General features: G+C 52.0%; 1 protein-coding gene across 1 annotated transcript in view; it reads left to right on the top strand.

Moving 5' to 3' along the window:
• The window catches only part of GALNT2 (polypeptide N-acetylgalactosaminyltransferase 2), a 178,987-nt gene that overhangs the window by 143,065 nt on the left and 8,398 nt on the right, over positions 1–27,524 (top strand). The window contains exons 7-14 of the mRNA XM_082611509.1: positions 4,239–4,360; positions 6,386–6,473; positions 10,487–10,574; positions 11,627–11,730; positions 16,713–16,839; positions 21,921–22,013; positions 22,360–22,443; positions 24,346–24,472. Coding sequence (XP_082467635.1) covers positions 4,239–4,360; positions 6,386–6,473; positions 10,487–10,574; positions 11,627–11,730; positions 16,713–16,839; positions 21,921–22,013; positions 22,360–22,443; positions 24,346–24,472 — 833 coding nt within the window. The remainder of the gene's footprint in view (positions 1–4,238; positions 4,361–6,385; positions 6,474–10,486; positions 10,575–11,626; positions 11,731–16,712; positions 16,840–21,920; positions 22,014–22,359; positions 22,444–24,345; positions 24,473–27,524) is intronic.

Raw genomic sequence — 27,524 nt, 5'->3', positions numbered from 1 at the left:
TGCTTAGAAATCAAAAGCAGTCCTTCTACAAACATATGACACCAAGAGGGGAAAGGGGTGGTGGTGGGATGGTTTGGGAGAATGGGATTGACATGTATAGACTAATATGTATAAAATGGATAACTAATAAGAACCTGCTGTATAAAAAATAAATAAAATTCAAAAATTCAAAAGAAAAAAAAAAAGCAGTCCTTCTAAATATAAATTGTGCATTTGCTTTACGTTAGGCTGTTCTTGTGGGTAAGAACCCACATTGAGGGAGGCATTGTTTTGGGAAGGAATGAAGAGAGGCAGCTGTGGGAAGCCAGATTACGGTAGAACTATATGGAACAAGTGAAGAATGTGACAGTCGAGTGAGAAAATGCACACACACAAATGTATGTGTGCTTGTGTGTGTGTATCCCAAACAGTTAAACGTATACACAAATGCTCATAGCAATGCTACTAGGTGACAGAGAAAATCCATTGCATAAAATCATGGCCTTGGGTTCAGTTAGTGCTGGGGATTTAATTGTGCCAGCAATTCTTAATCTGGCTATTCATTACAATCACTTGGGGAATTTAAAAGAGGACCATGGGGCTTCCCTGGTGGTGCAGTGGTTGAGCGTCCACCTGCCGATGCAGGGGACATGGGTTCATGCCCTGGTCCGGGAAGATCCCACATGCCGTGAAGCGGCTGGGCCCGTGAGCCATGGCTGCTGAGCCTGCGCGTCCGGAGCCTGTGCTCCGCAACGGGAGAGGCCACAACAGTGAGAGGCCCACGTACCGCAAAAAAATAAGTAAATAAAAATAATTTTAAAAAAATAAAAGAAGACCATGCCTTGACCCGACCCACAATTGAATAAAAATTTTTGTTTTTCTAGGGGTGGGGCCTGGACATCTGCATTTCAATAATACTGATGTACTTTGAAGGTTGAAAACCTAGTCCTTCTTGTTGTGCAGATGGAAATATTAAAGCTGAAAGAGGTTAAGTGTCTTTTTCAAGGTCATCCAGCTATTTAATAATGGTAGTGGAGCCAAAACCGTGTTCATAGGCCAAGTTCTCTATTTGTCCTGTGTGCTTTTTATTCCTCCATTCCCACTGTCCTGCCTGATTAATTTATTTTTTTCCAGTTTATTGAGATATAATTGACATATAACACTGTGTGAGATGTACAACATAATGATTTGATATATGTATATATTGTGAAGTGATCACCACACTAAGTTTTTTTTTTTTTTTTTTTTTGTGGTACGCAGGCCTCTTACTGTTGTGGCCTCAGTTTCTCTGAGGATTACAACATGCATCTTTAACTTATAACAGTCTATTTAGAGTCCATACAACTTTACCTTAAATGTAAGAACCTTGCAACAGTTTAATTCCATTTCTGTTCCCTGTCCTGTGTACTGCTGTTGTCATGTGGTTTCCTTCATATGTTGTTAATGATGTTTTAAACCACACAGTGCAGTGTTAAAATGTTTGCTTTAAATAATCAGTATAAAGAAATTAGAATGTATAAATGAACTCTAAAATTTTTCCTCGTATTTTTCATTTCTAGTAACTTCATTTTTTCCCACAGATTCAGGTTTCCATCTAGTGTCATTTCCCTTCAGCCTGGAGAACGTTTAGAACTTTATTTTTTCTTGTAGGAAATAAAATCTCTCAATTTCTGTTTATCTGAAAAGTCTTTCTTTCTCCTTTATTGCTGAAGAGTATTTTCTCTGAATAGAATTCTGAGTTGACCGTTAGTTTTTCTTTCAGCACTCTGAAAATGTCATTCCAATGTCTTCTGGCCTCTGTTTTTCTGTTTAGAATGTAGCTGTCAGCTTATTGTTGATTCCTTGTATGTTATGGGTTGTTTCCTCTCGCTGATTTCCAGATTGTCTCTTTATCTTTGGTTTTTAGCAGTTTGACTGTGACTTGCCTAGATTTGATTTGCTTTTTATTTATCCTGCTCCAGGTTTGCTGATCCCTTCGAATATGTAAGTTGAAGTTTTCACCAAATTTGGGAAATTTTTGGCCTTTTATTTCTTCATATATTTTTTATGCCTCATTCTTGGACTCTATGCGCACATATGATATACCACTTGATATTGTCCATAGGTTACTCAGGCTTTTTTTCTCTTTCAGTATTTTTTCTCTGTTCACCAGATAGATCAATCTCTATTGATCCATCTTCAAGTTCACTGGTCCTTCTGACATCTCTAATCTGCTGTTACGGGCAGTCAGTGAATTCTTTCATTTCAGAAAATTGCAGTTTTCAGTTTTGGAATATCCATTTAATTCTTGTGGTTTTCATTTCTCTGCTGAGATTCCCCATGTTTGCTCATTCCAATGATCATTTCCTTGGAGTTCTTGGGTATAGTTATCATAATAGCTGCTTTAAAATCCTCATCTGTTAATTTCAACATCTGAGTCATCTCAGAGTGAGTTTCTATTGACTTTTTTTCTCTTGGATATGGATCACATTTTTCTCTTCTTGTCTACTAATTTTTTAAATTTTATATTGGATATTGTGAATGGTATGTTGTAGAGACACTAGATTCTGTTATCTTTCTCTAGGGTGTTGATCTTTGTTATACTGGGCAATTAAATTACTAGCTCATGACTTTGAACCTGTGTAGGCTTGTCTTTGTACTTTGCTAGCATAAGTGTATCTTGGATGAATCCCTTATTCCTGAGACATAGTCCGTATTCCTAAATGTGTTCCCTCTGGAGTTTCTGTAGAAATGAGATGTTTGCCAAGTCCTTCTAGGCACAACTCAATTGCCAAAAATTGTGTCCCTGATTCCAGCTGAAATCTTAGTTCTTTCTGTCTTCTAATTGTTTCTCTTCATGGACTCCTTGGGGTCTCCCCTGTGCCTGCAGGTTCAGGCGTCAGCCAAGGATTTAAGGGCAGTTATCACCAGATTTGGGACTTAGCTCCTTCCCAGGATCCCCTCCTTCTGTTTCCAGCCACTCTCCAGCCCCAAACTCTACCCTCTGACACCTCGAGCCAAAAAAGGCTGCACTGCAGTGGATTGGAGAGTAACATCGGGGGCAAATACCATGTTTACAGGGATTTCACTCTGTGTGATTTTCTTCTTTTAAGGGTTGAATGCCCTCTAGTTTCTGCCTGCCCTTGGCTACTCTAGCCCTTTCCTATAGTTGCATTTTCTACTTTGCTCAGTTTATACTTGTTCTCTGAGGGAGGGTTTTCCTATTACAAACTGCTCCATAATACCAGAACTAGAAATCGTTGCCCTTTTTCCTACTCTAGCATGCAGCTCTTTAAGAATCATGGAAAACCCTTTCTGACCACTGTGCTGCATAAAGAACTCACAGCCCTGTCCTTACCGGTTGTGAATAATCTCACATCTCCATGGATAGATAAAAGCCCATCGTACATAGCGGAAGCCACTTATGACCACACCATCTAGGGATGAATATTACTATGTGTGATAATAAAAAATGATATTACTAACAGATCACAGCTATATAAATTGTGTAATTTGACCAACAGTGTAACTAATATTGTGTAAAAGCCAAACAACTGGGCTTTATCATCATTTATGTGAATTTGGCTCGTGACGAGGTGTAGAACACACAGATATTCACAACACTGTTATCATTAAATTATCACCATTAAATTTGGCCCCATTAGCACTTGAAGTGTCTGGGTGACACGTGCTTTAGCCCAGTTAATTAGAAAACTCTGTTGCTGTGTCAGAGGACAGTAGTTTTAGAAGTTCCACATTTCAATTGCTTGATAAAGGAGACTTCAGTTATGGAAAAGCCTTCCTCCTAAGGCAGTAGTTCCAAGTTGTTTTCTCAGTCATCCAATTAACTTAAAAAAAAAAAGGTCCCAGGGCTTCCCTGGTGGCGCAGTGGTTGAGAGTCCGCCTGCCGATGCAGGGGACGCGGGTTCGTGCCCTGGTCAAGGAAGATCCCACATGCTGCGGAGCAGCTGGGCCCGTGAGCCGTGGCCGCTGAGCCTGCGCGTCCGGAGCCTGTGCTCCGCAACGGGAGAGGCCACAGCAGTGAGAGGCCCGCGTAATGCAAAAAAAAAAAAAAAAAAAAAAAGGTCCTGGCAGAACTCTTACCTGGGTAACTGCAAAGCGGTATTGATTCCTCCACGCATGTTGGCGATAAACTCTGTGCCCAGCAAGAGGGCTGCGTGAGGAGGTGTCGGTGCAGGTGCTGGGGGTACAGTTCTTGTTTCTTTTTCTCACGTTCCCTGGGCGTTCCCCACTGACGTGTTTTTGAACCCACTCCACAGGCCTGATGCGCTCGCGGGTGCGGGGGGCCGACGCGGCCCAGGCCAAGGTCCTGACGTTCCTGGACAGCCACTGCGAGTGCAACGAGCACTGGCTGGAGCCCCTCCTGGAGAGGGTGGCCGAGGTGAGGATGCGGCCCAGGGGAGGGCCCTCCGCGACATTGTCCTACGAGGATTTTATCCACCGCAGGAATCTATCAATAGGGGAAATTCATTTGTCAGGGAGGAGGCCAGGGTCAGCAGAGGCTAAGACAACCCTTCCCCTAGGGGGGTCTTCCTTCCCTGCCTGAAGCTTTGCACTGACTCTCTGAGCTCAGAGGGGGCAGAGAGCTGAGGACAGAGGCCACAGGGTCCCCAGCCCGGCCGTGCTGCCCTGAGACCCAGGCTGCGGCTCGTGGGGAGGGGCAGTCCCAACCACACAGGGAGGCACGAGGCTGTCAGTTGACCCGAGACTGCACCTTCGCCTTCTAGAAACATCATCACCCGTATTACCTTTGGCCTCTTGTGATCTCTCTCTTGCCTTCTGCTTGTTTTATCGAATTCCTTTCCTCCCTACTAAGAAAACACTTCCCTGAGACAGTAAAGTAGATGTGATGAAAGTACTAGAGAAATAGTAAAGTCATTCTTTTTGCACCGTAGCAGGGATCGCGGTTGGACAGTGAGTCCTGAGACACGAATAAGACAGACTACTAGTGCTGTGACCCTCAGGTTCGCCGCCGTTTACTGAGCGCTAACTACCTGCTGGATGCTTTTCACGTCACCTTAATCCAGGGTTTCACCCCCATTTGACAGTTGAGGGAACTGGGACTGGGGTTCAGGGAACTTTAATCACTTAACCAAAACTCATACATGGGTCAGAGCCCAGGCTGCAAAGCGGGTTTCGCCGAGTCCCTCCCTGAGTCCCCTCACACACGCACGCGTGCCCATCCTGGGGGCCCCGTCCCCGGCTGCTCACTCCACCAGGCTGTGTGTCCCAGGGACGCAGAGGCAAAATGAAAGCTGCACAAGATATCCGGGCACGTGGAGACTGCGTGCTTCGTGGTCAGACTGTCAGGGTTATTTAAACAGCCCCCCACCTCCTAAAGAAAAAATGGGAAGAGTTGAGAATGGTCATTCTCCCTCATTCTAGCCCTATCCAAAGAAATCAAAATAAAGGGAGTGGACTTGGACGTGGGGCAGTTTACGGCCTGTGGCGCCGTCCCCGGGCTGAGCCAGGCATGGAGGACGTCACCCTCTGCTCTTGGGCCTCCACACTGTAAACCTGCGCCTGGTGGTGGTGGTGGAACTTCCCTCTGTTCTGAGCGTGGTCCTCTGATGTGTTATGTTCTTAGCTCTGCTTGCCCTGTTACTAATTTGTTTTTCGAAGTCTTTCTCTGGCTGATTCAGGTTCTTGCCATGGCTCAGGAAAGCGTCAGAGGGCAGGACAGTTCAAAGGTCTTGTGTTCACAAACTCTAACCAGAGCAGTGACAGTGTGGCATAAAGAAAGGCCTCAGCCTAAGGGAATGTTTTGTGTTTGGTGGAATCACGGGTAAGACAGACTCGGCCTTGGGTTCTCTAGTCAGTTCGGTCACCGTTGGCTGAGATGAGGTTGGAGCCTCTACGCCACACTCGGCTCCCAGGCCCGTGGTCACATCTGTGTGGGCGTCTCAGCCGTGAGTCCTTTCCTGAGGTTTCCTGCAGCTCGCAGATTACTGATGTTTAAGTACAGCCGAGCTTAGATCCTGTTAGAATGAAAGTTACTCCATGGTTGAGGTTTGACATTTGGGAAAACACTAAATAATACACTATAGCCTCACGCTGGCTCCCTCTGAGAACTCCTTCTTTGGAATTAATAAACATTGACATTTGCTCCTGGCTGTTAGGGGGGAAAAAAGAAAAACTCAGGAACGGTCCCGGGAGAGGCTTGCCCTCAGCCAGTGAACACCCGCAGGGCGGCCCTGTGCACTCGGGCGCCTCCTGGGGGGCAGCGTCCTCTGTGCCCCTGACACCCAGTGCAGCTCAGGGCTGCAGGTGCCCAGCCGGGCACCCCAGGGTGTGGGGTGGCTGGGGACCGGCGCGGCGGTCTCCCCGTGAGCGGTGACACTCAGGCCTCCGCCTGTGCGGGTCCCGGCTGCCTCTGACACCTGCTGTTGCCTTCGCTGCCTTGCAGGACAGGACCCGCGTCGTGTCCCCCATCATCGACGTCATCAACATGGACAACTTTCAGTACGTGGGCGCATCTGCGGACTTAAAAGGCGGTAGGTGCTGCGCGGTGCCCAGCCTGTCCGTGCGGGTTCCAGGGACAGCGATGGTGCCTGCACGCGGCTGAGCCGGGCCGCGACCAAGAGCGCCCCTGTGTTCAGCTGGCGGGGCTCACCGGGGGACAGAAACGGCCTTGCCTCCCCTAGACAGTAGGCGTGGGAGCCGGTGTGGAGACGCCAGGCCGATAGGGGTCTGCCCTGCCCACCCTCCCCCTCACCGCAGCGTCCATCGCCTGCTGGAAACCCATCCGCCCCGCTCACCCGTGGCTCCTGGGCCCCGCGGCCTGGCCGTCAGCCTCTCCTGCCCGCGGGCCACCCACGTCCCGCTGTGTTGGACCTTTCTGGGGAACCTTTACCTGAATGACCTGCCGGTTTCCTGGGGGTCCTCACGGCTCAAGTGTGACCCCTCAAACCCTCCCGCCGCAGGGTCCCACAGTGAGTTGTCTGATACTCTCTTTACCTTCTTAAAAATTCATAGTGAAGGCCCCAAAGGGCTTTGTTCACGTACCGATCAGGCCGTACCGATCAGTGTTTGCTGTGTTAGAAGGTAAGGCTGAGAAACGGTGAGAACACCAGGTGATATAGCCACACGGGCGCTGCCCGTCCTGCAGCTTCCGGAACACTCCTTCCTGCACTTTGGAAAAATGAGATTGAAAGGGGCCTGTAGGGCCTTAGCATAAATCTGAAAGCAGTTTTGATGTCACACACCCCCTGAAAGGTCCTGAGGACCCCAGGGGCTCCTGAACCCCACCTGGGGAAACCCTGTTCTCGTGAGGAGCTTCACGAAGCTGATGGGTATACGGGAGTCACGCTAGCCCCGCCTGAGGAGCAGTCTCCTACTGTTGTCCCTGGGTCCCCAGGACTGTGTGTACATGGGGGTGACCTGTGTGCCCGGGACTGTGTGTACATGGGGGTGACCTGTGTCCCCGGGACTGTGTGTACATGGTGGTGACCTGTGTCCCCGGGACTGTGTGTACATGGGGTGACCTGTAGCCCCAGGCTCCCCTGTGTCCCTGGACTGTGTGTATATGAGGGGTGACCTGTGTCCCGGGGACTGTGTGTATAGGGGGGTGACCTGTGTCCCGGGGACTGTGTGTACATGGGGGTGACCTGTGTCCTGGGGACTGTGTGTACATGGGGGTGACCTGTAGCCCCAGGCTCCCCTGTGTCCCAAGGACTGTGTGTATATGAGGGGTGACCTGTGTCCCAGGGAATGTGTGTATGTGGGGGTGACCTGTGTCCCGAGGACTGTGTGTACATGGGGGTGACCTGTAGCCCCAGGCTCCCCTGTGTCCCAGGGACTATGTGTGTATGGGGGTGACCTGTGGCACCAGGGTCCCCTGTGACCCCAGGACTGTGTGTACATGGGGGTGACCTGTGTCCCCGGGGGCTGTGTGTACATGGGGGTGACCTGTGTCCCCGGGACTGTGTGTACATGGGGGTGACCTGTGTCCCCGGGACTGTGTGTACATGGGGGTGAACTGTAGCCCCAGGCTCCCCTGTGTCCCTGGACTGTGTGTGCATGGGGGTGACCTGTGGCCCCAGGTTCCCCTGTGTCCCAGGGACTGTGTGTGTATGGGGGTGACCTGTGGCACCAGGGTCCCCTGTGACCCCAGGACTGTGTGTATGTGGGGGTGACCTGTGGCCCCAGGGCTCCCACACAGCCCAGTAAATGCTTCATGCTCTGAATCTCAGCTGGCCGGCAGCCTTGCCTCTCAGACCTCGGCTGAGAGCCAAGAATTCAGCATAGCCTGCTGTAGAGAGATATAAAAGAGATGTCAGAGCCTTTGCCTTCCGTGTGTAATTTATTCACTACTGATTTTTCACACCTGAGATGAGTGAACTCTTTTTCCAGCCTCCTAGCACTGCTGTTTCTTTCTGTAAAATGAGGGGCTTCTTTTCCCATCTCCAACATTTTGAGCTGATTAGGAGATGGACTGTTCCAGACAGACACACAGACTGAGGGTCAACTGACATCCAAAAAAGAAGACAGTAGAACCGTGGCCTTGGATGGAACCTCAGAAAGCAGAACGCTGGGACCGGCCAGGGAGGCCTGGGCTCTGGTGCCTCTTTCAGGCTGTGTCGCCACGGGAGCTGTTTTCCCTCTGCCCCTCGGCGTCCCTGTCTGAGAAACAGGTTGATAATAGTGCAGCCGCACAGGGCGGCCGGAAGAGGGCAGGGCTGTGACCAGGCAGCTCCCCAGAGGCCTCTGACCGGGCCGTTATGCTGGGAGGACGCACTTAGGTTGGGAAACAAGAGTCAGAAGAGTCTTAGAAGATGGTGAGCACGCTGGGGCTGTAAAGAATTCGGAGCCTCAGCTGTCAAGAAACCGTTAGTGTCCAGAGTGTGTCCCCCCCGAGGATCTGCTGGAGCTGAGATGTGACGGTTCTCCTTCTCCCGTGGCAGCCGCGTACGGCGGAGCCCGTGCGGGACAGTGAGACGCCCTGCGTGGGAGCGGCCTCCCGCTGCCCCGGTGCCAGGCCAGATTCACTCTAAGAGCATTTTACCAAACCCCTTTTAGGAAAAAAGAAAAATCAAGGATGATGTTTTTAGCAGATTTTTAAAAATCTAATATAGCTTTGGCTCTTCGGACCAAATTGATAAACTAAATAATAATGAACATTCCCCCCAAAATGCAGGTAATGTTACATCAGCTGGCCAGTCGAGGCCTTTGTGTTCTGTCAACAGTGCAGCCTGGACGTCTGTGTTTCCCTGGCTGGCGGTGCTTGTGTGCGCGGCAGGCTGTGTCTGGGGAGAGCCAGGCTCCTCAGACAATCGGTCTGTGTCTGTTTCCTCTCCGTGCGTTACTGGTGCCTGGCCCTCCAGCCCCTCGCCCCCATTTGCCAGCCTGCTGCGCTCTACAGGGACAGCTGGGGCACCTTTCTGTCCTCTGATTGAGCCATAATGTGTGCCACGCTGGCCTAGGAGCCCCCGAGCCCCTGTGCCATCCTACCCTGTTCAGGCTGCAGGCACCGGGGCTGTCAGGGCAGATAAATGCTGGATTCAGAGCACACAGACGGAAAGTCTGAACTTAGGCATTGCACCAGCCCTGCGGACAGAAAGCCTGATGGCAGAGGGCTGGGGGATGGACAGCTCTGGAGCAGTGAGGCTTGGCTGTCAGACCCTGGGCAATGCGGCCCATGCTCTGGAGAGCGTCCGCAGGTGGGGTGTGCCGGGTACCTTCTGAGTAAGGACAAGACCCGACAGCTGTGGCCCAGGGGCCTGCGAAAGCCAGAAACCATGTCCAGGGGCCAGGCCCGGGCTCTGCCACCCCGCACGGCCTGTGGATTCTAGAAGTGACCTGGGGCAGGTGCCATGTTATCAGAAATGAAGCTCGCTTGCCCCTTCGTTTCCACCTACTCTTGACCCTCCCTGCCATCCCTTCCCTGGGACCATGCTGGGGGCACCTGGCAGATTTTTTCTTAAATCCATCCCTCTTCTTTCTCGCCTCTTTACAGCCCTTGGATATGCCCTCACAGACTCCAGTTCTCTTATTTCACATTTATTCTTATGCATTTTGGTTTTAGAAAAGTCTGACCCACATCTTCTGTTTTGGGTAAGCTTCTTGGGGAAAGAAGATTTCAATATGCGTCCTCCCCGCTGAGCTCCCTGCCCCCCACCCCAGTCACTCTCTTCCCTCTGCATCGTTTTTGTTTGTTTGTTTTTCCTTTGTTTGGGTTACAGTGAGTCCATTCCAAATACCAATTTTTTTTTTTTTTTTTTTGCGCTACGCGGGCCTCTCACTGCTGTGGCCTCTCCCGTTGCGGAGCCCAGGCTCCAGACGCGCAAGCTCAGCGGCCATGGCTCACGGGCCCAGCCGCTCAGCGGCATATGGGATCTTCCCAGACCGGGGCACGAACCCATGTCCCCTGCATCAGCAGGCAGACTCTCAACTACTGCGCCACCAGGGAAGCCCCCAAATATTTTTAAGCTGTGAGGAACAGTGGTGCGGGAGCAGACAGCCTGTTCTCACAGCGTCCTGTGTTTGCTCTCTCTTCTGTGACCAGCAGGCTTTGACTGGAACTTGGTGTTCAAATGGGATTACATGACGCCTGAGCAGAGACGGTCGCGGCAGGGGAACCCGGTCGCCCCCATAAAGTAAGTGCCAGGCAGGCGTCCTTCGGGCGCCCTTCTCTGGGGTGGAAGATGGGACAGCAGGCCCCATGTTCCCTAGGGACCTAGTCGAGCGCTCACCTTCCAGCCACACCCCCACTTCCCCTCGTGTTAGCTCAGGGGAGAGTCTCTGCCTCCAGATTACAGGGTAAAGTATTCTGAGATTTTTTTTTTCTATGTACGTGTATCAAATCTGCCAGTTCCACGTCCGCGTTTTCCCGCACAGGGTGGGGTCTCGGGCTGCCCTCGGGGACTGGGGAGGCGGTGGGCAGCGAGTGGGAGCCTCCTGCCCGCCCCCGGTGGGCTCCGCTTCCTCGGTGGGCTCCACCCTCCTGTCCCCCGGAGGAAGCACTGGTATCACTACCAGCTGGCCTTGAGCCGCGCTCGGGTGGGGTGAGGACGCCTCCCCAGGGACCCGTGGTTACGGGGAACCCTGCAGATGCCAGTGCCGTCTGCACTGCGGCGATTGTCCCCCGTCAGCAGTGAGCTCCAGACGTGCGGCCCGGGGCCCTGACTTCTCACGGCGACTCCACAGGCACAGGGCTGGGGTCCTGTCGCTGGCCTGTCCCCAGGCTGATGGGGACGCGAGAAGATGACGGTCCCGTCCAACAGAGGAGGAAGCTGCCCCGGGATGAGGATGAGGACACGGGTAGCTGCCATCATCGAGCGTTCCCTACGTGCACTGGGCGCTTTAGCATCTTACTGTTTGTAATCCTCCAAGGAGACCGCGGCACAGAAAAGCCGAGCACGGGCCTAGGGCGCTGTCAGCGAGTGTCCCAGCCCCAGCGGCTGCTCTCTCTAGGAAGGCTCCGCGCAGCCCCTCGCTCTTGGGAGCATCTGAGCAGGGCGAGTGGGGGGCGCTTGAAGACAGCAGGGGTCAAGCAGAGGGGCACCCAGAGCTCTGAGCCAAAGACCATGGCTGTGCTATTGTTTTTAAGGTCAGCCTGTAGGCTTGACCTTGGCATTAGAATGCTGGCCATCTAACCTTGACCTTCGACCTCTCCCTCTCTTCCCTTCTACCCTCTCTGCCTCTTTAGAACCCCTATGATTGCTGGAGGGTTGTTCGTGATGGATAAGTTCTATTTTGAAGAACTGGGGAAATACGACATGATGATGGATGTGTGGGGAGGAGAAAACCTGGGTACGTATGAGCCTTGTGTCTTCGGACACCAAACCGTTTCCAATTCTGCTGAAACCGTGGTCTTTTCCTGCCCACCAAGAGGGGTAGAAATGAAAAGTGGAAGCTTTGGAAAGACTGTTAAGCAAGAGTTTGTGGTACGCAGGGTGCCACTTGGAAAAGGTTTGTAAAGACATTAAAGTGACCGTTTACTGAACATAATTAGTCCCCCATAATGTATAAATAGCACCCTTTTTATTCTTAAAAGTGTCTTGGGTTGGGCATTATGCTAGATACATATTCAGTCTTTGAAGGAAAATGCACACTTTTTGATGTCATCTGAGTCCAAGTTCTGGAAAGCAAGCTGACAAAAATGGGGGGAGTATTTCAGGTTCTAAGATTCATTTTTAGCCACATAGGGTGGAAAGTGAGCCCTGGCGAAGCCTGTCGGACTGGCTGAATTGTAGTCATGGGAATCAGATGGGGTGGAGAGGCCGTGGCACCTCGTCCCTTCTTGACTACTTTGTGAATGGTTCTAATTTGTTTTCGTGTTGTTTTGTTTCGTTTTGTTTTTTGTAATAATGCATACAAATCATTTTACCTATGTTTAGGGACATTGAAATTTTATAGACTTTGGTCTTTATTGGTAGCTGCATTGTATTTACTCCATAAAGATAAAAAGACTCTTAATTTGTTTGTTTGTTTAGGGGTTTTTGTTTGTTTCACTTGAAGCTTTTGAGCTGTCTCCTTGGCTATTGGATGCTGTTGAATGACATTCTGCCCTGGGTAGACGTACCCTGGGAGGAGGGGAGGGGGGCGAGGAAAGGAGGTAAAAAGGATGCCACTGTCACTTTTAGTAGTTTTTACTTGTAACAGAGACATTGTTTTTTTTAAGTTTAAGAGACTAGACAAGCCCATTATTTTTCTCTCATTTTATGATATTAATGTTAGTGATAGCATCTCATCTGTGGAGAGAGGTTGTTGCCTTGGTTGATTCTGAAAGCTTCTTTAGACTCAGTAACTACACCAGGATGAAGGATCAGAGTCAGATGCCTTTTGGTTTTTTTAACAGTACAGTGACAGTTAGGCAGGGCTTGATTGAAGGCTGTGGAGCACGTAAGGCTTCAGAAGGATTGTTAACCTTCTGACGGGAATTCTGAGTCACCCTCGCCCTGCAGACATCCCTGGGGAAGCCCAGCCAGCCAGGACCACCACTGGCGGGACCGAATCGCCGTGGGGTTTGCAACAGTGTGTGCCATTAGGCTTACGTGGTTGGAGGGCAGGTGGCCTTTTGTGTCAGGGTGTAGAGAGAGTGTTGATTTACATATCAAAGGAGACCTTGCACCCAGAGACCAGCGGGAGGGGAAATAATCTTTTCTGTTACCTAGTTTATTGTTGGTTTGGTTTGTATGTTTATGTAGCTGTGCCGTGTGCGAGGTTCCCTGGAAGGGCTCAAGGGGCTCAGGTAGGGTGACACACGGTGGGCGGGGAGGAGGGGCTGGGGCCACACAGCCTGAGCATCCTGGCACCTCCTCCTGTGACAGGCTCTGACACGGCCGCTCTGGAGGGTCTTCTCTCATCAGGGTTAAACAGGCACAAGGGTTTCAGCAGAAAGAGTCTGTGATGTGAGTCTTTCTCTCTTCTTGGTACTGCTCATACTTGATTTTCTGGGTGCTGCCTGCACACCCCCAGCAGTTGTCCAGCCTGAGGGCTTGTGTGGGCCCGAGTTAGGAGAGGCAGGGGACAGGGATGCCCAAGTCAAATCCAAACACCCCCTCCAGGTGTGCCCCACCAAATCCACTAGTGCTCCCAGACTTCCTGACCAACAGTGTAAGTCTAATTGAAGCAATTAAAAAGGACAAAGAGCCCTGGTGGTCCAGCGGTTAGGACTCGGCGCTTTCACTGCCTTGGCCCCAGGTTCAATCCCTGGTCGGGGCACTAAGATCCCGCAAGGTGCGCAGCGTGGCCAGAAAAGAAAATAAATAAATAAAAATTTTAAAAGGATGAAGAACCCGATCCCTAGCGCTTGTGAACTGCAGGGGTTAGGCTACTTGGGAACATTATTTGTCCTTTTCAGCACGTCCCTGCAGCGTTAGGAAGGATGCTGACTGCCCCCATTGCATCATCTCATTTCATGCTTTCTGGAAGGACTGAGGTCTCAGAGCTGGTTGTTAGCAGAGCCACATGCAAACACAAACGGCCTAATTAAAAAGCCACCAAGCTGGGGACTTCCCTGGTGGTCCAGTGGGTAAGACTCCCCACTCCCAATACAGGGGGCCCAGGTTTGATCCCTGGTCAGGGAACTAGATCCCGCATGCATGCCACAACTGAGAAGCCTGCATGCTGCAACTAAGAAGTCTGCATGCTGCAACTGAAGATCCCACATGCCGCAACTAAGACCCAGTGCAGCCTAAATAAATAAATAATAAAATAAATAAATAAATATTAAAAAAATAATACATTAAAAAAAAAAAGTCACCAAGTTGTCCTGAGTAATCATCCCCATGTTGTAGGGCTCAGTGAAATCAGTTGAATATAACTGTAGTTGTCCTTGGCCTTAAAACTCTTCCACCAAGTCTCTGAATGGCTCCCTACTGGTTTAATAGGCTCCCCATACAGAAGCCAGGGGGCCTTCATGGGCCCCGATTTTGAATTTTCCAGGTAGGCAACTGTATCTTTGAATTTTATTTCCTTAGATACAGAGAGCCTCCTAGTCAAGTTCTGTTTGACACTCTGCTCAGCCTTGGTGGTTATGACCACGTGTTTTCAATACGACAAGGGAAATGGCCATTAAAGTCCCAGAACTGCTGCGTATCTTACTCATTCCTATTGGGGAGGTGTTTCTGGCTTTGGCTCACCAGATCCAAGTAGAAGTTCATGCTGTTTGGCGCCTGAGTGGGTGTCACGGGGCTTCTGCCGCAGCCCGGCACCTGCTACCACATGAGGCCTTGTGGTCCACACGAATCGCGCCTGATTCTGCTCCGTCTGCACTGGCTGCCGTGACTGCTGACTCTGCCGTTCTGTCTCACTCCCCAGCATGTTGTCAGGAAGGCAGGGTGATGTAGAGGAAAGGCACTTCCATACCAACCTCGTGAAGTCTTTCCAAAAAAAAAGACATCTAACCCCCCAGAATATTCTATCTTGATTTTCTTATTTAACCTGTTTCTCGCCTTCAGTCGGGCCTCTGGCTCAGGCTGCAGCCTCGGAATGGCTGGCAATAGGACAGGAGCCTGGCTGGGTGCCTGCCTGTCCAGGCTTCTCCCAAGCGTGGATGCTCTGGGCCGCATGTGTACGCATGTTGTCGTGACCAGCGCCTGCTCTGCGCGTGTCCTGACTCAGCGGGTAGAATTTATGTTGATGCAGGTGAAGGGCAGCCTTTGCCAGCCTGCTGGTTACCGGCTGCTGAGAGCCGGGCTGGCTGTGAGGCCTGGCAGTTCCTCGAGTACCCTTGGTCACTGGACTTGGCCGGCTGGCTGGACGCCTGCTGGTGTGCAGGGATGACATAAGTTTTGCAATTTAAGGGAAGAGGTTGTTTTTGTCCTGGAAGGAGAAAGCCCAGGTGCGTGCTGGTGCTCGGGGCCCTTAAAATAAGTTTTAGAGGAAGATGGCGTATATGATTGCCTGTTACATCTGCCTTAGGGCTGATTGTGGGATTTCATGCCTTTTGATGCGTGGTTTGTCCGTTGCCTTTTCTAACTCAGTGCTGATCCCCAGAAGGCATGGGTAATGCTCCATGATCAGAGAGGAGTTCCGGGCCATGTCTCGTGCACGGTGTTTGTGACGTTACAGGGACAGTAGACCAGGGAATCACTCTTGTCTCAGAGCTTCTGGTCTGAATTTGAAAAATGTTTCTGTAGGCTCACTCCTACTTCTTTTTAAATTTCAGATAGAATTCTTTCATGAAAACATGGGATTTGGTGACACAGGTAGAGCTGGCATCTGTAATTCGGATCAGTGCTAAAATCTAAGGGAGTACATGTCCCAGTGTGGGTAGTTTGTTTGGCATGAATTATTTCTTTTTGTCTCCACTACTTTACATTGTCTGTAAAACGACACTGTGCTGTGCAGACACCCTCTTAGTGAACTGAAATAGGACCTTTCATTCAATCTTTTTTTTCCCTCCACCTTTATCGAGGTTTCAGTGACAACTTAAAATCGTACATATCGGATGAATGGATAAAGAAGATGTGGCACATATATACAATGGAATATTACTCAGCCATAAAAAGAAATGAAATTGAGCTATTTGTAATGAGGTGGATAGACCTAGAGTCTGTCATACAGAGTGAAGTAAGTCAGAAAGAGAAAGACAAATACTGTATGCTAACACATATATATGGAATTTAAGAAAAAAAAAAGTCATGAAGAACATAGGGGTAAGACAGGAATAAAGACACAGACCTACTAGAGAATGGACTTGAGGATATGGGGAGGGGGAAGGGTAAGCTGTGACAAAGTGAAAGAGCGGCATGGACATATATACACTACCAAACGTAAGGTAGATAGCTAGTGGGAAGCAGCCGCATAGCACAGGGAGATCAGCTCGGTGCTTTGTGACCGCCTGGAGGGGTGGGATAGGGAGGGTGGGAGGGAGACGCAAAAGGGAGGGGATATGGAAACATATGTATATGTATAACTGATTAAATTTGTTATAAAGCAAAAAAAATAAAAATAAACTCAAAATGGATCAGAAAAAAAAATGTATAACAAATACCAAAAAAAAATAAAAATTAAAAAAAAAATAAAATCGTACATACTTCCGGTATACAGCTGGATGGTTTGACGTGCCTAGGCACGCCCTGCCCCATACCCCTCACACATACTTTCTTGATTGTGCCCTGGAGCCTAGAGATGTGGTGTCAGAGGTCCCCACGTGGGACGTTCAGGACCCTCTGGAAAGGGGGTGCTCCCTCGTCATCACCTGAGGCCACGGGGGTAGGGCGGGCATCCGCACCCCATGGGGGTGGCCTGGGCTTTCGGTCACCCCGTGTCGTTCACCACCTCAGAGATCTCGTTCCGCGTGTGGCAGTGCGGCGGCAGCCTGGAGATCATCCCCTGCAGCCGCGTGGGACACGTGTTCCGGAAGCAGCACCCCTACACCTTCCCTGGCGGCAGTGGCACCGTCTTTGCCCGGTAAGTGACTGAGAGGCCGAGCAGGGCCCAGAGCACCGCTGACCACCCCACACACAGGGCTGACCGTGGGCTGTGTGGAAACGTGTCCTCCAAGGGGCCGCCGCTCAGCAGTGACGAGGGCAGCTGTGGGGACTGAGGACAGCGACATCCTGCTGAGTGACAGATGCTGGTCTCAGCAGGTTCCATGGGGCACGAGGTCACGGGCAGGACAGCCTCAGAGAGACACAGCTGTCCTGATGGAGAGCAAACTGGGGTGGCCAGGGGTGAGGGTGGGGCTCAGGGCGGGGTCGGGCCAGTGGGACTGGTCACCGAACCGTGTGCCCAAAACATGTTATGGGGAGATAGGAGAGAGGAGTGCTTGGACTTTTTAAATCACATTACCCTTCAAGGTGCAGTATATGAACAGCGCTAAAGGCAGCCACACAAATTCAAGCCCAAGACTCACTGGGCTATAGAGGCAGATAATACACAATAGATAATAGGTAGATTTTTACAAACACGAAGACACCAAATGAAGAGTTTTCTGAAGAAAAAAACAGCAAATTACCAGTGCGGGGGATGACGTTTTTTCCTCAGGAATTCTTTCAGATGCGAAAGACAGAACCGTGCACAGGCCGGCCAGCCTGGCCCAAGGAGACGGGGGGCGCTCAGCTGAAAAGATGGCTTCAGACTCCGAGAGATGCTGCGAGCTAGGCAGAATGTGGTCACGCAGCCGACATGCTGGGGCAGGAGGACAGGCTTGCAGGGTGGGCGGGCGCTTGTCCCAGAGCCACAGGAGCCCGTGGGGAGCAGGTCCTCAGTGCTGAGATGAGCCTGCAGAACAGAAACCTGCCCAGTATGGCTGGAGCCCAGAGAACGAGGGCACGGTAGGCACCGAAGGAGACTAGACCAGCCAGGTGTGCACCCTGCGCTTTGAGGGAAACTGGGTGTCTTTCGATGCAGGAGGAGGGGCAGCTCCTGTGGGTTTTATGCAGATGCTCAACTTCTCTGTTTTGAACTTTAAGGGGGTCCTTCTGGCCCCTGGGCGGAGGGCCGCGAGGATGATGCCAGGAGGAAACGATGGTGCGAGTGACGTGTCCCCCCTCCACTGCAGGGCCGGGCTGAGCCGGGTGGCCAGGGCCAGGTGCCAGCTGCGGCCCCAGGCAGGCGTGTTTACCAATGGACGGGAGGGGGCCGGGGGGGACTCAAGGGTGACCCCCAGGCTGCCGGTCACACACTTTGCTAACGGGATGCCCCTATGGACACAGGGAAACCTCAGAGCAGGGTGGGCGTGCATGGGGGGAGGATGGCCAGCTTATCTTTCATGTGGCATTTGAAAACTTCTATTAAGTACAGATTATAAGTATACCTGTCTTGTACAGAAGCTGGATTCTTAGCGTAGCGTTATCAACTTTCTAGGGAACCTTAATAGAAGCCAAATATCAAATGATGCTTCTGACCAAATTACCTTCTCCCCAAAAGTGTATCCTTTCCCGAATGTTGTCTAAACATCATTTCTGCTCTGTTAGAAACAAAAATATGCTCTTATAGGAAGAATTCTACAAAATCAAACAAGCAGTGATAATGTACGTTTTCCCCTGGGGCAGCATGAGATGCTTCCCAGAAACCTCTCGTAGAGACATATCAAATACTTGGAATCAAAGCACTGATATCTACCAGCAAAGCGTGGGATTTCAGAAAACAGTCCGTTAAAATACACAAAACATTGCTTTATGCACTTTTTTTTTAAAGGAAAAAAAGAGGCACTCGTTTTTAGAAAGAAAACGTTTCCTTTGTATTTTACAGCCCGGGAGTCCCATACACTGGAGATGTGGGGAGGAAAGGGACCCAGGCTTCAGAACTAGGGGGCAGTGTGAGTCTGTTAGGCCTTCAGCAAGGCCGTTGCGGCCCCTGCGCCCTCTCTCTCTCTCTCTCTCTCCCTCTCTCTCTCTCTCTCCCTCCCTCCCTTCCTTCCTCCCTCCCTCCCTCTCCCTCTCTCTCTCTCTCAGTTGACTCACCTAAAAGATAAAGAGGTAGAATGTGTTATTTCCGAGGTCCCTTTCCAGTTCTCTTTAATTTCCTCTAATATGTGGCATTCAATGTATAAGTATTTCGCCACTAAAAATTGGGACATAGCCGCAATAGCTAATATTTATAGAGTATTTCATGTGTGCCAGGCTGTTGAGTGCTTTACAAATATTCACTTACGTACTCCTTATAAAACCTTATGAGGGCTTCCCTGGTGGCGCAGTGGTAGAGAGTCCGCCTGCCGATGCAGGGGACACGGGTTCGTGCCCCGGTCCGGGAAGATCCCACATGCCGCGGAGCTGCTGGGCCCGTGAGCCATGGCTGCTGAGCCTGCGCGTCCGGAGCCTGTGCTCCACAACGGGAGAGGCCACAACAGTGAGAGGCCTGTGTACCGCAAAAAAAAAAAAAAAAAAAAAAAACCCTTATGAATTAAGTACTATTATTAATTTGCACTTTAGGGGCAAGGGAGACTGAGGCACAAAAAGGTTTGGTTCCTTTGTCTTAAGTTCACGCAGGTGGAAAGTGAGATTCATCTCCGGCCCCTTGGCTCTGGAGCCCACGTTAGGTTTTATCTGGATCCCTAAGCACAGTTAGCGCCTGAGGCTGCTGGAATTCAGGGATGAGGTACAGGTTCTAAAATGCATTCTAGCGTAGCAGGTAGAGGACCATCTCATTTGTGTAGGGTCACTGTGTAAGAGAAGCAGGAAAGGATGGATGAATGGAGAAGTGGCCTCATGGGGTCCTGCCTTGTCTGCCCCCCAACCCTGGGTGTGCCCTGGGCGCCTGTTGCTTTAGGGAGACCCAGGTGATGACACACATGCAGGCTCTTACATCACCTCACGTCCCTGGAGACCAGTTGAGAGAGAACCATTGGGCGGTTCCTGCCTCTGTTTTTTACACAGCTACGTTTCCAGTTAGCCCCTTACAAGCCTCTTAAATAGACTGTTTGGAGAGTGTCGTGTGTGTGCTTGCGTGTGCACGTGGATTAGAGTTTACCCAAAGGCCAGGGGAGCTCCCAGTCAGAATAGCCGTGGGGCAGGTGCCTTAGAAGGATATTTGGGTTCATGTTGAGTAGTTAATGGTGAGACTAATTCATGGCGAGGGAAACTACAAATAAATTAAATACAGGCAACAGCGGTTTAAACTTACTCTCTTACTAGACTTTTTTCTGTTATTACCACCAGGCAGTGTAACTGGCCAGTTCCACCCTCTCTGTCTCCTGCTTGCTTCCCGCTAGAGCTACCTTACCTGCACCTAGTGGGGGCAGGAAGGAGCAAAGGCGGGAAGAACCCGGATAGACGAGAGTGGGCCCAGGTGCCCAGTACCTGCAGCCCCTGGAAGACCGTGTAGCGTAGAGGAGGCGCCTAAGAAACATTTGAATACATGACTTGAAACTAGTGCCGAGCGGCACACGAAACTCATTCTCTGAAGCTACCTACGTATCTTTTTTTATTAAGTAGACAGAGAAAAGGTGGTTTTGCATTTAGGAGTTGAGAAATGACTTAATCACTTAATGACTTAGGTGACTTAAAACCACTGTGTGATTGCAATTCATAAAACCTTATAATTTGGTGAAAACATCCTTCAGTCTCCCTCTCCCTCCATCCCGCTCTGCCCCACCCTTCATTTCCCTCCACACACGTATCGACTCTGTACTGTTCTGTGATCTATTGTAATTTCACCCATCAAGTCAGGGCCATCAGTCCATGGCAACAGGCAGCATGTACACCAGTATCTTTCATGGCCACGGAGGAGTCCATGTGTTTGACCACTTTACTGTTAACGGTCATATAGTTTCTGTTTTTTCTGCCATTATATAAACTGTGCTAAATTGAGCGTATTTTCATTGCTGGTTGATTATTTCCTTGAGGTAAATTTCTAGAAGTAGGAACTGCTGGATCAGAGGACAGGTGCTCTCAAATTGTCTGCCTCTTACAGGGCTTTCTAAACAGCAATCCATCTAGGTACATATGTCACTTTATACGAGGGATATATGCCCCAAACAAATTATTTTAGTAATTGTAACTCAGATGATTTGAAAGGCTCACCATTTAAAAGAGACCTTTCTAATAGAGGGAAGGTATTCTTGTAAAAGGTGAACGTTGCCTCCTAACGTGTTTATCTTGGAAGAAGAGAACACCTTCTATACGGGTTCTGAAAAAGCATTGGCTCTATCTAAACCTAAGGTGTGAGTCTACTTTGGACCAGAGTCCGGGGTACGGAGCACAGAGACTCACTGTTGTAACGCTGCTTCACAGATGCTCTAAAGAGAACTCCGGCAGGAGAAGATACTGATGCCATGTGTGTGTGGCAGCCTTTAATACATGTCACACGTTCGAAGGCAGCTTGTCCCGGTGGCCTTGTTGATCGTGGGCCATGGTACTCTCCACAGTTGTGAAATGTAAGCACGGATGCTTCGGGCCTTCTAGAGGAGCCTGTTCCGTCTTTCCCCTTCCGGCGCAGGGCAGTAAGAACCCCAGATGTGGGGCACACACTACTGTCCCCCACCATTCCTGGTCCAAACAGGACACTCACTCAGCTCAGCTCTGCCAAAAGTAATTTTAAGAGTAACTGTGGTGTGCTCTTAGCTTCTCCCCAGAGCTGTCTAGTAGTAGCTCTCTATCGCAGCCACATGAGAAAGGCTGCAGAGAAGAGGCCAAGGATTTCTTGGCCGTGCTCCCTGGCACCAGCCTTCTGGGGATGCACAGTAAGAGTTATCGCAGAGTGATTCACTTTTGTCATTCTCGATGGTACAGCTGCAGTCCCTGCTGTAAAATACCTGCCTGTGCTGTAGTTCTGACTTGGACTTGTGCTCTGTGACAATCTGTGTTCTGTGAAAGACGAGGACGCGGTTTCTGTTGTTCAGTGAGCGCCTGCGGAACGCCAGCTACCCTGATATACAACCTGGGGGCTGGGGAGCAGCCTGCTCTCTGCTCCGCGAGCACCACCGCTGGGCCATCAGGCCCCCCTCCCCGCCAAAGCACCCTCCTTAGCAGCACTTCCTCGGTGCAGACAGGACGCCACTGACAGAAAGATGGCAACGCACAGCTCAAGGAGATGTGTTTTGTTTCTAGGAACACCCGCCGGGCAGCAGAGGTCTGGATGGACGAATACAAAAACTTCTATTACGCAGCAGTGCCTTCTGCCAGAAATGTCCCGTATGGAAAGTAAGTGTGACTCGTGCCCTCTCTTGCTGCTTTGCCTGGGATCCGTGTGTGTGTGTGTGTGTGTGTGTGTGTGTGTGTGTCGGCAGGGTGGTCAGCCCACACCCCAAGCAGCGTTCTGTGGCCAGAGTTGAGAAGAGCCACCAGGTGTTAAAGGGGGACCCTACCCAAGGCCGGCGAGGGCCCTCTCGGGAGGTGCGTGGGAGACAGCGGGGTCCTGGGGACAGAAGTGTGGGCGGTCCGGTCTCCACCGCCTGCCCCAGCTCTTGTCTCATCGGCAGATCTCTGGCTTTGACGTAGAGCCCGTCTGTTCTTTACATTTATAAAGAAATCTTGTTCCCTTCTGCAGTATTCAGAGCCGATTGGAGCTCAGGAAGAAACTTAGCTGCAAACCTTTCAAATGGTACCTGGAAAATGTCTACCCAGAGCTAAGGTGAGGTCCCGGGGCCGGGCTCTGCCAGCGGGTGCGGGGCCTGGAGGTGGTGGAGTGCAGACCGTGCTCGGGGCGAGAGGCTGGGAGGGGGGCCCCAGCGCTGTCCCCAGGCCCCCCGAGATGGGCTCCCTGAACTGCCGCTCTCTGGGGCTTCCCCTCCTGTTCCTCACAGACCTAGAAACCCTCCCAGGTGTCACTTCATGCAGCTCGTCCCCCTGGCGAGATGACGGGGCTCTGTGAGTGGCCAGAGGGGCAGCCCTCAGGCCCTCCCTGCCCGGGCCTCACCCTCCCGGCTCCTCTTGCCCTGGAGACCCCAGGCTAAACCAGCTCCATCCCCTCCCCGCCTGTGGGCCAGCAGGTAACGATGCCCAGCAGAGGCCCAGAGGATGGCCTGCCCGGGGTGCCCCCTCCTCCAGGCTGGTTTTGACCTCGTGTCACGGGAGTAACCACGCTGGCCCCCTGCTTCCCTCCACGAGGACTGATGACACAGAAATACTCCTGAGCTGCCCTCTACACCTGGCCTGCCCTTTTAAACGGCTGCCCGCTCGAGGCCTGAGGGAGCGCTGATGCTCATCAGAGGACCTGCCGGTCTGCGGGCTTCGGGCCGCACCTGAACTCCATCTTCTTAAAGGGCTTGCCAGATGGGTTTTGCCTCGAAGTGGCACATTCCTTTTCCCGAATATTCCAGTGCACTTTATAGCAGGTCACGTATCTCGAGCACAGGGGCTGTGACTGCAGGAGTCACCACCATCCTCTTGTGTGCTGACGGGCCCTTCAGAGCCCTTGTCGCAGAGATTTGAGAGTCAGGTCCCGTGGCCTGTCCCCTGCTGTTCACTCCCATCGCTCTTTGGCTCCCTCTGCTTTTAAAGGGAAGCCGTGCCCCCCATGCCCCGAGGGGAAGGGGAGGGAGCAGAACATCCTCTCTCTGTCCCCTCTGGGAAGGACATCACCAGTGGGACGCCCCTGGTCATTGCCTCTCCCCTGGTCGACCAGAGGCTTCACAGCAGTGGGCTGTAGCCCCTAACGGCGCCCACTTCACTTTTGCTGTCACGGTGGCCTGTGACTTGGTGACGAGATGCCTGATGCAGTGACATTAAAGCACAGTTTCGCCCTGAGGTCCCCGTGATTTGGGGCGACTTTGGGCCCTGCACCACCTGAGACCACATCTCAAGCGTTCACACCACGGCGGTAGGTGGACCTGCTGCCCTGTCCATGCCGGGCAAGGGGGACGCCAGCCTGATGTTCGCGTGTGTCAGTGACACTTGCTGCCATCCACCGCCTGCTTCCCATAGGCCCGGCCCTGCGCTGAGTGCCAGGGTGCGGTGCTCCATGGCTCTCGCGGCGGCCCTGCGGAGAAGGACCGTGCAGAGAGGGCACGGGGCTGGAGAGGATGAGTCTGACCGGCGCACAGCTGGTCCGCAGCCAAGGCGGGGCTCGGGCTCGAAGCCTGCCCCGTCCCGCATTGTGCTGCCTTGCTCTGTCTGTACCAGGCCACCTGACAGACCCACCTGTGGTCTCCCGTCTATTAGGTAAAGGCCAAACCTAAGTCTACTGGAAAGTTCGAGGCAATGGGATCTGACCACATTAACTGCTTTCCTAAATGACTGTCAGCAACTAAACCCTGAAGAGACAAGGGGCTTTTTCTTTCCCGAAAACTGTCCCTGGTACGAGATAGAAAGAATGTTTAGACTTAACACCTGCACTTAGGGTTAGGAGTCGAGGCTCAGAGCCGTGCTGTCTCGGGGGCACGGCCAGGCCTGCACTGGGGGCACGTGGCCTGGTGGCAGCCTTCTTGCCGCCCGGCCCCATCGTGAGACAAGGGCTCTGAGCATGGGGTGGTGGGGGGCAGGCACGGAGCCCGCGGCCCTCGAGCCCAACGAATGACTGTCTCCTTGGCTTCAGGGTTCCCGACCACCAGGATATAGCTTTTGGGGCCTTGCAGCAGGGGACCAACTGCCTGGACACTTTGGGACACTTTGCTGATGGCGTTGTCGGAGTTTATGAGTGTCACAACGCTGGAGGGAACCAGGTATGTGCACGGGGGCACCAGGGAAGGGGGCCCGAGGCCACATGTCCCGCTGCCACCCTCCTCCTGCGATGGCTGCCCCCTCACAGCCGGCCTCGGGGCCAGAGGGGACATCCTCCTGGAGCTGCCTTCCGCCTCGGGCGGGCTGGGCTGTGGCTGCAGGGCCATGTGGCCTCCCCTCCCCATCGCCGTCCTGCCTGGCCGTGTGCTCATCCCAGGGCCCCTGTCTGTGTCTGCACCTGCCCATGTCCCTGCTCACAGACGCTTAACCATGGCCGCCAGGGCTGCCTATTAGATGATAGAAGCTTAGATCTGAAACGCCCACCCCCTCGGTGCTCGTGGAAAAGGAGGGAGGTAAGTGAGGGCTTGACAGGCCCAGCCATGGCCTGTGTGTCCCAGAAGAACAGGGCTCTAGAAGGTGCTTTTCCCATGAGACAGTAACAGGTGTTTGTTAAAATGAGGGCCTCGTACACAAAAATGGCCGGGCGATGCTGGGTACGCTCGTCTCCTACTCTGGGGGGCCTGCCGTTTTTTTGTTTGTTTGTTTGTTTGTTTTTGAGGTACGCGGGCCTCTCACGGCTGTGGTCTCTCCCATTGCGGAGCACAGACTCCGGACGCGCAGGCTCAGCGGCGATGGCTCACGTGCCCAGCCGCTCCGCGGCACGCGGGATCCTCCCGGACCAGGGCACGAACCCGTGTCCCCTGCATCGGCAGGTGGACTCCCAACCACTGCGCCACCCGGGAAGCCCGGGCCTGCCGTTTTAAACAAAGGCACTTTAACTCAGTGTATCCCAGAGCCTCCTTTAAATAGAACTGTTTCAAAAGAGGGTGCCTACCTTTGTGTGAAGTTGGCTGTTCCCCATCCTCCCGAGGAGCATCTGGGCAGACGGCAGCCCCAGACTCTTGGCCTCCTGTCTCTTCTTGGTGGTGCTGTCTTCACAGCTGCCCGGCATGGCCCAGGCCTGGTAGATTAGACAAGCGAGGCATGGGGAGGGGGCAGCCCCCATCCAGCTCTGGCCACTGTCCCAGGCAGATGACCTCCCTGGCTCTCGAGCCGAAGAGCTTTTGGGAAACATGGGTCTCAGGTCCCCCGCCCGGATAGCCTAATTTCATGAGTCTGGGGTCAGAGAGCATCAGGGTATTTGAAAGCCCCCAGGGTGGGTGACCCCACGTGAGCGCTGGGCAGGGAGGGCTTCCCAGCAGGAAGGATGCAGGGGCAGGTCACAGCAAGGCGGTGCGCCGCTTCCAGCCCTGCCGTCCCCCGAGGACCAGTCTGGGCCAGCGAGCTGCTTCCAAGATCAGGCCGCCCAGTAGTCCTTTGTGTGGCTGACGAGAATGTTCTAGATCTGCACCACCCAGCACAGCAGCCACCAGCCACCTGTGGGTGGCGAGTGTGACGGGATGTACAGTTCTCACTTTGTTTTAACTGTAATTCGCTTAGCCACACGCGGCTGGGGCCCCGGGGAAGCATCCTGTGGAGGTCGGAAGCCAGGGCCGCAGTGGCTGCCTCAGGTGGTCCCCTTGCGAACCTTCCAGAGCGAGTCCCATCTGAACCGAGGGCAAGTGGGCCCCGGGGATGAGAAACAAGGGGTAAACGGCATTTTCTTATGGAAAATCGGGCCCGTGCTCCGGAAGAATAAGGTGTGTCATCTGTTTTCTGGCTGGGCCTCAGCAGACACACAGGAAACGGGGCAATTTAAGAGTGGCAGCTCAAAAAAGTGTTTCTTAAGTATTCATGCACTTTATTTTGCAAATTCAGATAACTGAAATGCGCCAGAAGAAGAAAGTGGCAGCTATCTCTGCTGTCTGCAGAGCTGAGTTAGTTTTTCTGGAATTCAGTGTAAAACCTGCTTTAAAATAATGAAGCACGCCATAGCAAAAAGGTTGTAGAAACCTTCAAACGTGAGCTTTCACTGGGGATCAGCAAAGCCCCCAATACCTTCCAACACCTGCTTCCAAGAACAACCGAAAACCCCTCTCCGTACAGTCATCCCACCCATTACTCCTCTTACCCAAGTGGGGACAGGGTCTTTTTGTCACTGGATCACACAGATGGTCTGCTCCTTCCTGGGACCTCTGTGGTACCTGGTGGTGCTTTGAAAGCACCCCATTCCGCCCCACCCCCCTGTGGAAGGACAACATCATGGAAGATTGAAACCAACCCTCAGGGCCTGGCATGTGGCCCTTCTGAGAAGGCTCTGCAGACTCAGATCCAAGAGCCCCCAGGGACAGGTGGGCACAGGTGTGCACAGGGCTTCCAAGTTTGGGCAACGGTGGAAAACAGACCAGGCAGGTTCTTCTACCCCAGGATCTTTCAGAGCCTTTGATGGGCTACTAGTGAATCTGCAAGAGAGACACGGGGTCCAAATGCAGTGTTTCCCAAATTTACTTGACCTAGAATAAACTTTTCATAGAATTCCTCACAGAGTACTCTTGGAGAAACCCTAATTAAAAGGTGAGAGGGCTTCCCTGGTGGCGCGGTGGTTGAGAGTCCGCCTGCCGATGCAGGGGACGCGGGTTCGTGCCCCGGTCTGGGAAGATCCCACATGCTGTGGAGCGGCTGGGCCCGTGAGCCATGGCCGCTGAGCCTGTGTGTCCAGAGCCTGTGCTCCGCAACAGGAGAGGCCACAACAACAGTGAGAGGCCTGCGTACCGCAAAAAAAAAAAAAAAAAAGGTGAGAAAGTTGAAGATGAGGGGACTGCCCAGTCTGACTCCCTCTTAGGGGACAAGGAAGCCCGCCCACAGGCCAAGGGGCTTGCCCTTCCTCTCCTGGACAGTGGCCCGAGCCCACCCCTCCCAGCTGGACCTGTGTCTCACCACTGGCTGGGGGAGGGGTGCACGTGTGGCCTCCAGGTGTTAATGCTTTCTTTTTTTAAGATTTGATGAAAGTTCATAATGATGCCATTGACAAGGAAATTTAGTTATTTCTGAGATATACATTTTAAAGTAATAACTAGAATTATGACTTCTAACATTATACCAGAACAGAACATATAAGATTTTTAGAAATTTCATGCAATGTCTGAAACATTTATATTAACATATTTCCATACA

The sequence above is a fragment of the Mesoplodon mirus genome (genome assembly GCF_964341445.2).
Source record: "Mesoplodon mirus genome assembly, chromosome: 2".
Classification (NCBI taxonomy): Eukaryota; Metazoa; Chordata; class Mammalia; order Artiodactyla; family Ziphiidae; genus Mesoplodon; species Mesoplodon mirus.
The sequence above is the reverse complement of the archived record's forward strand: the minus strand, read 5'-3'. Positions and strand labels throughout refer to the sequence as shown.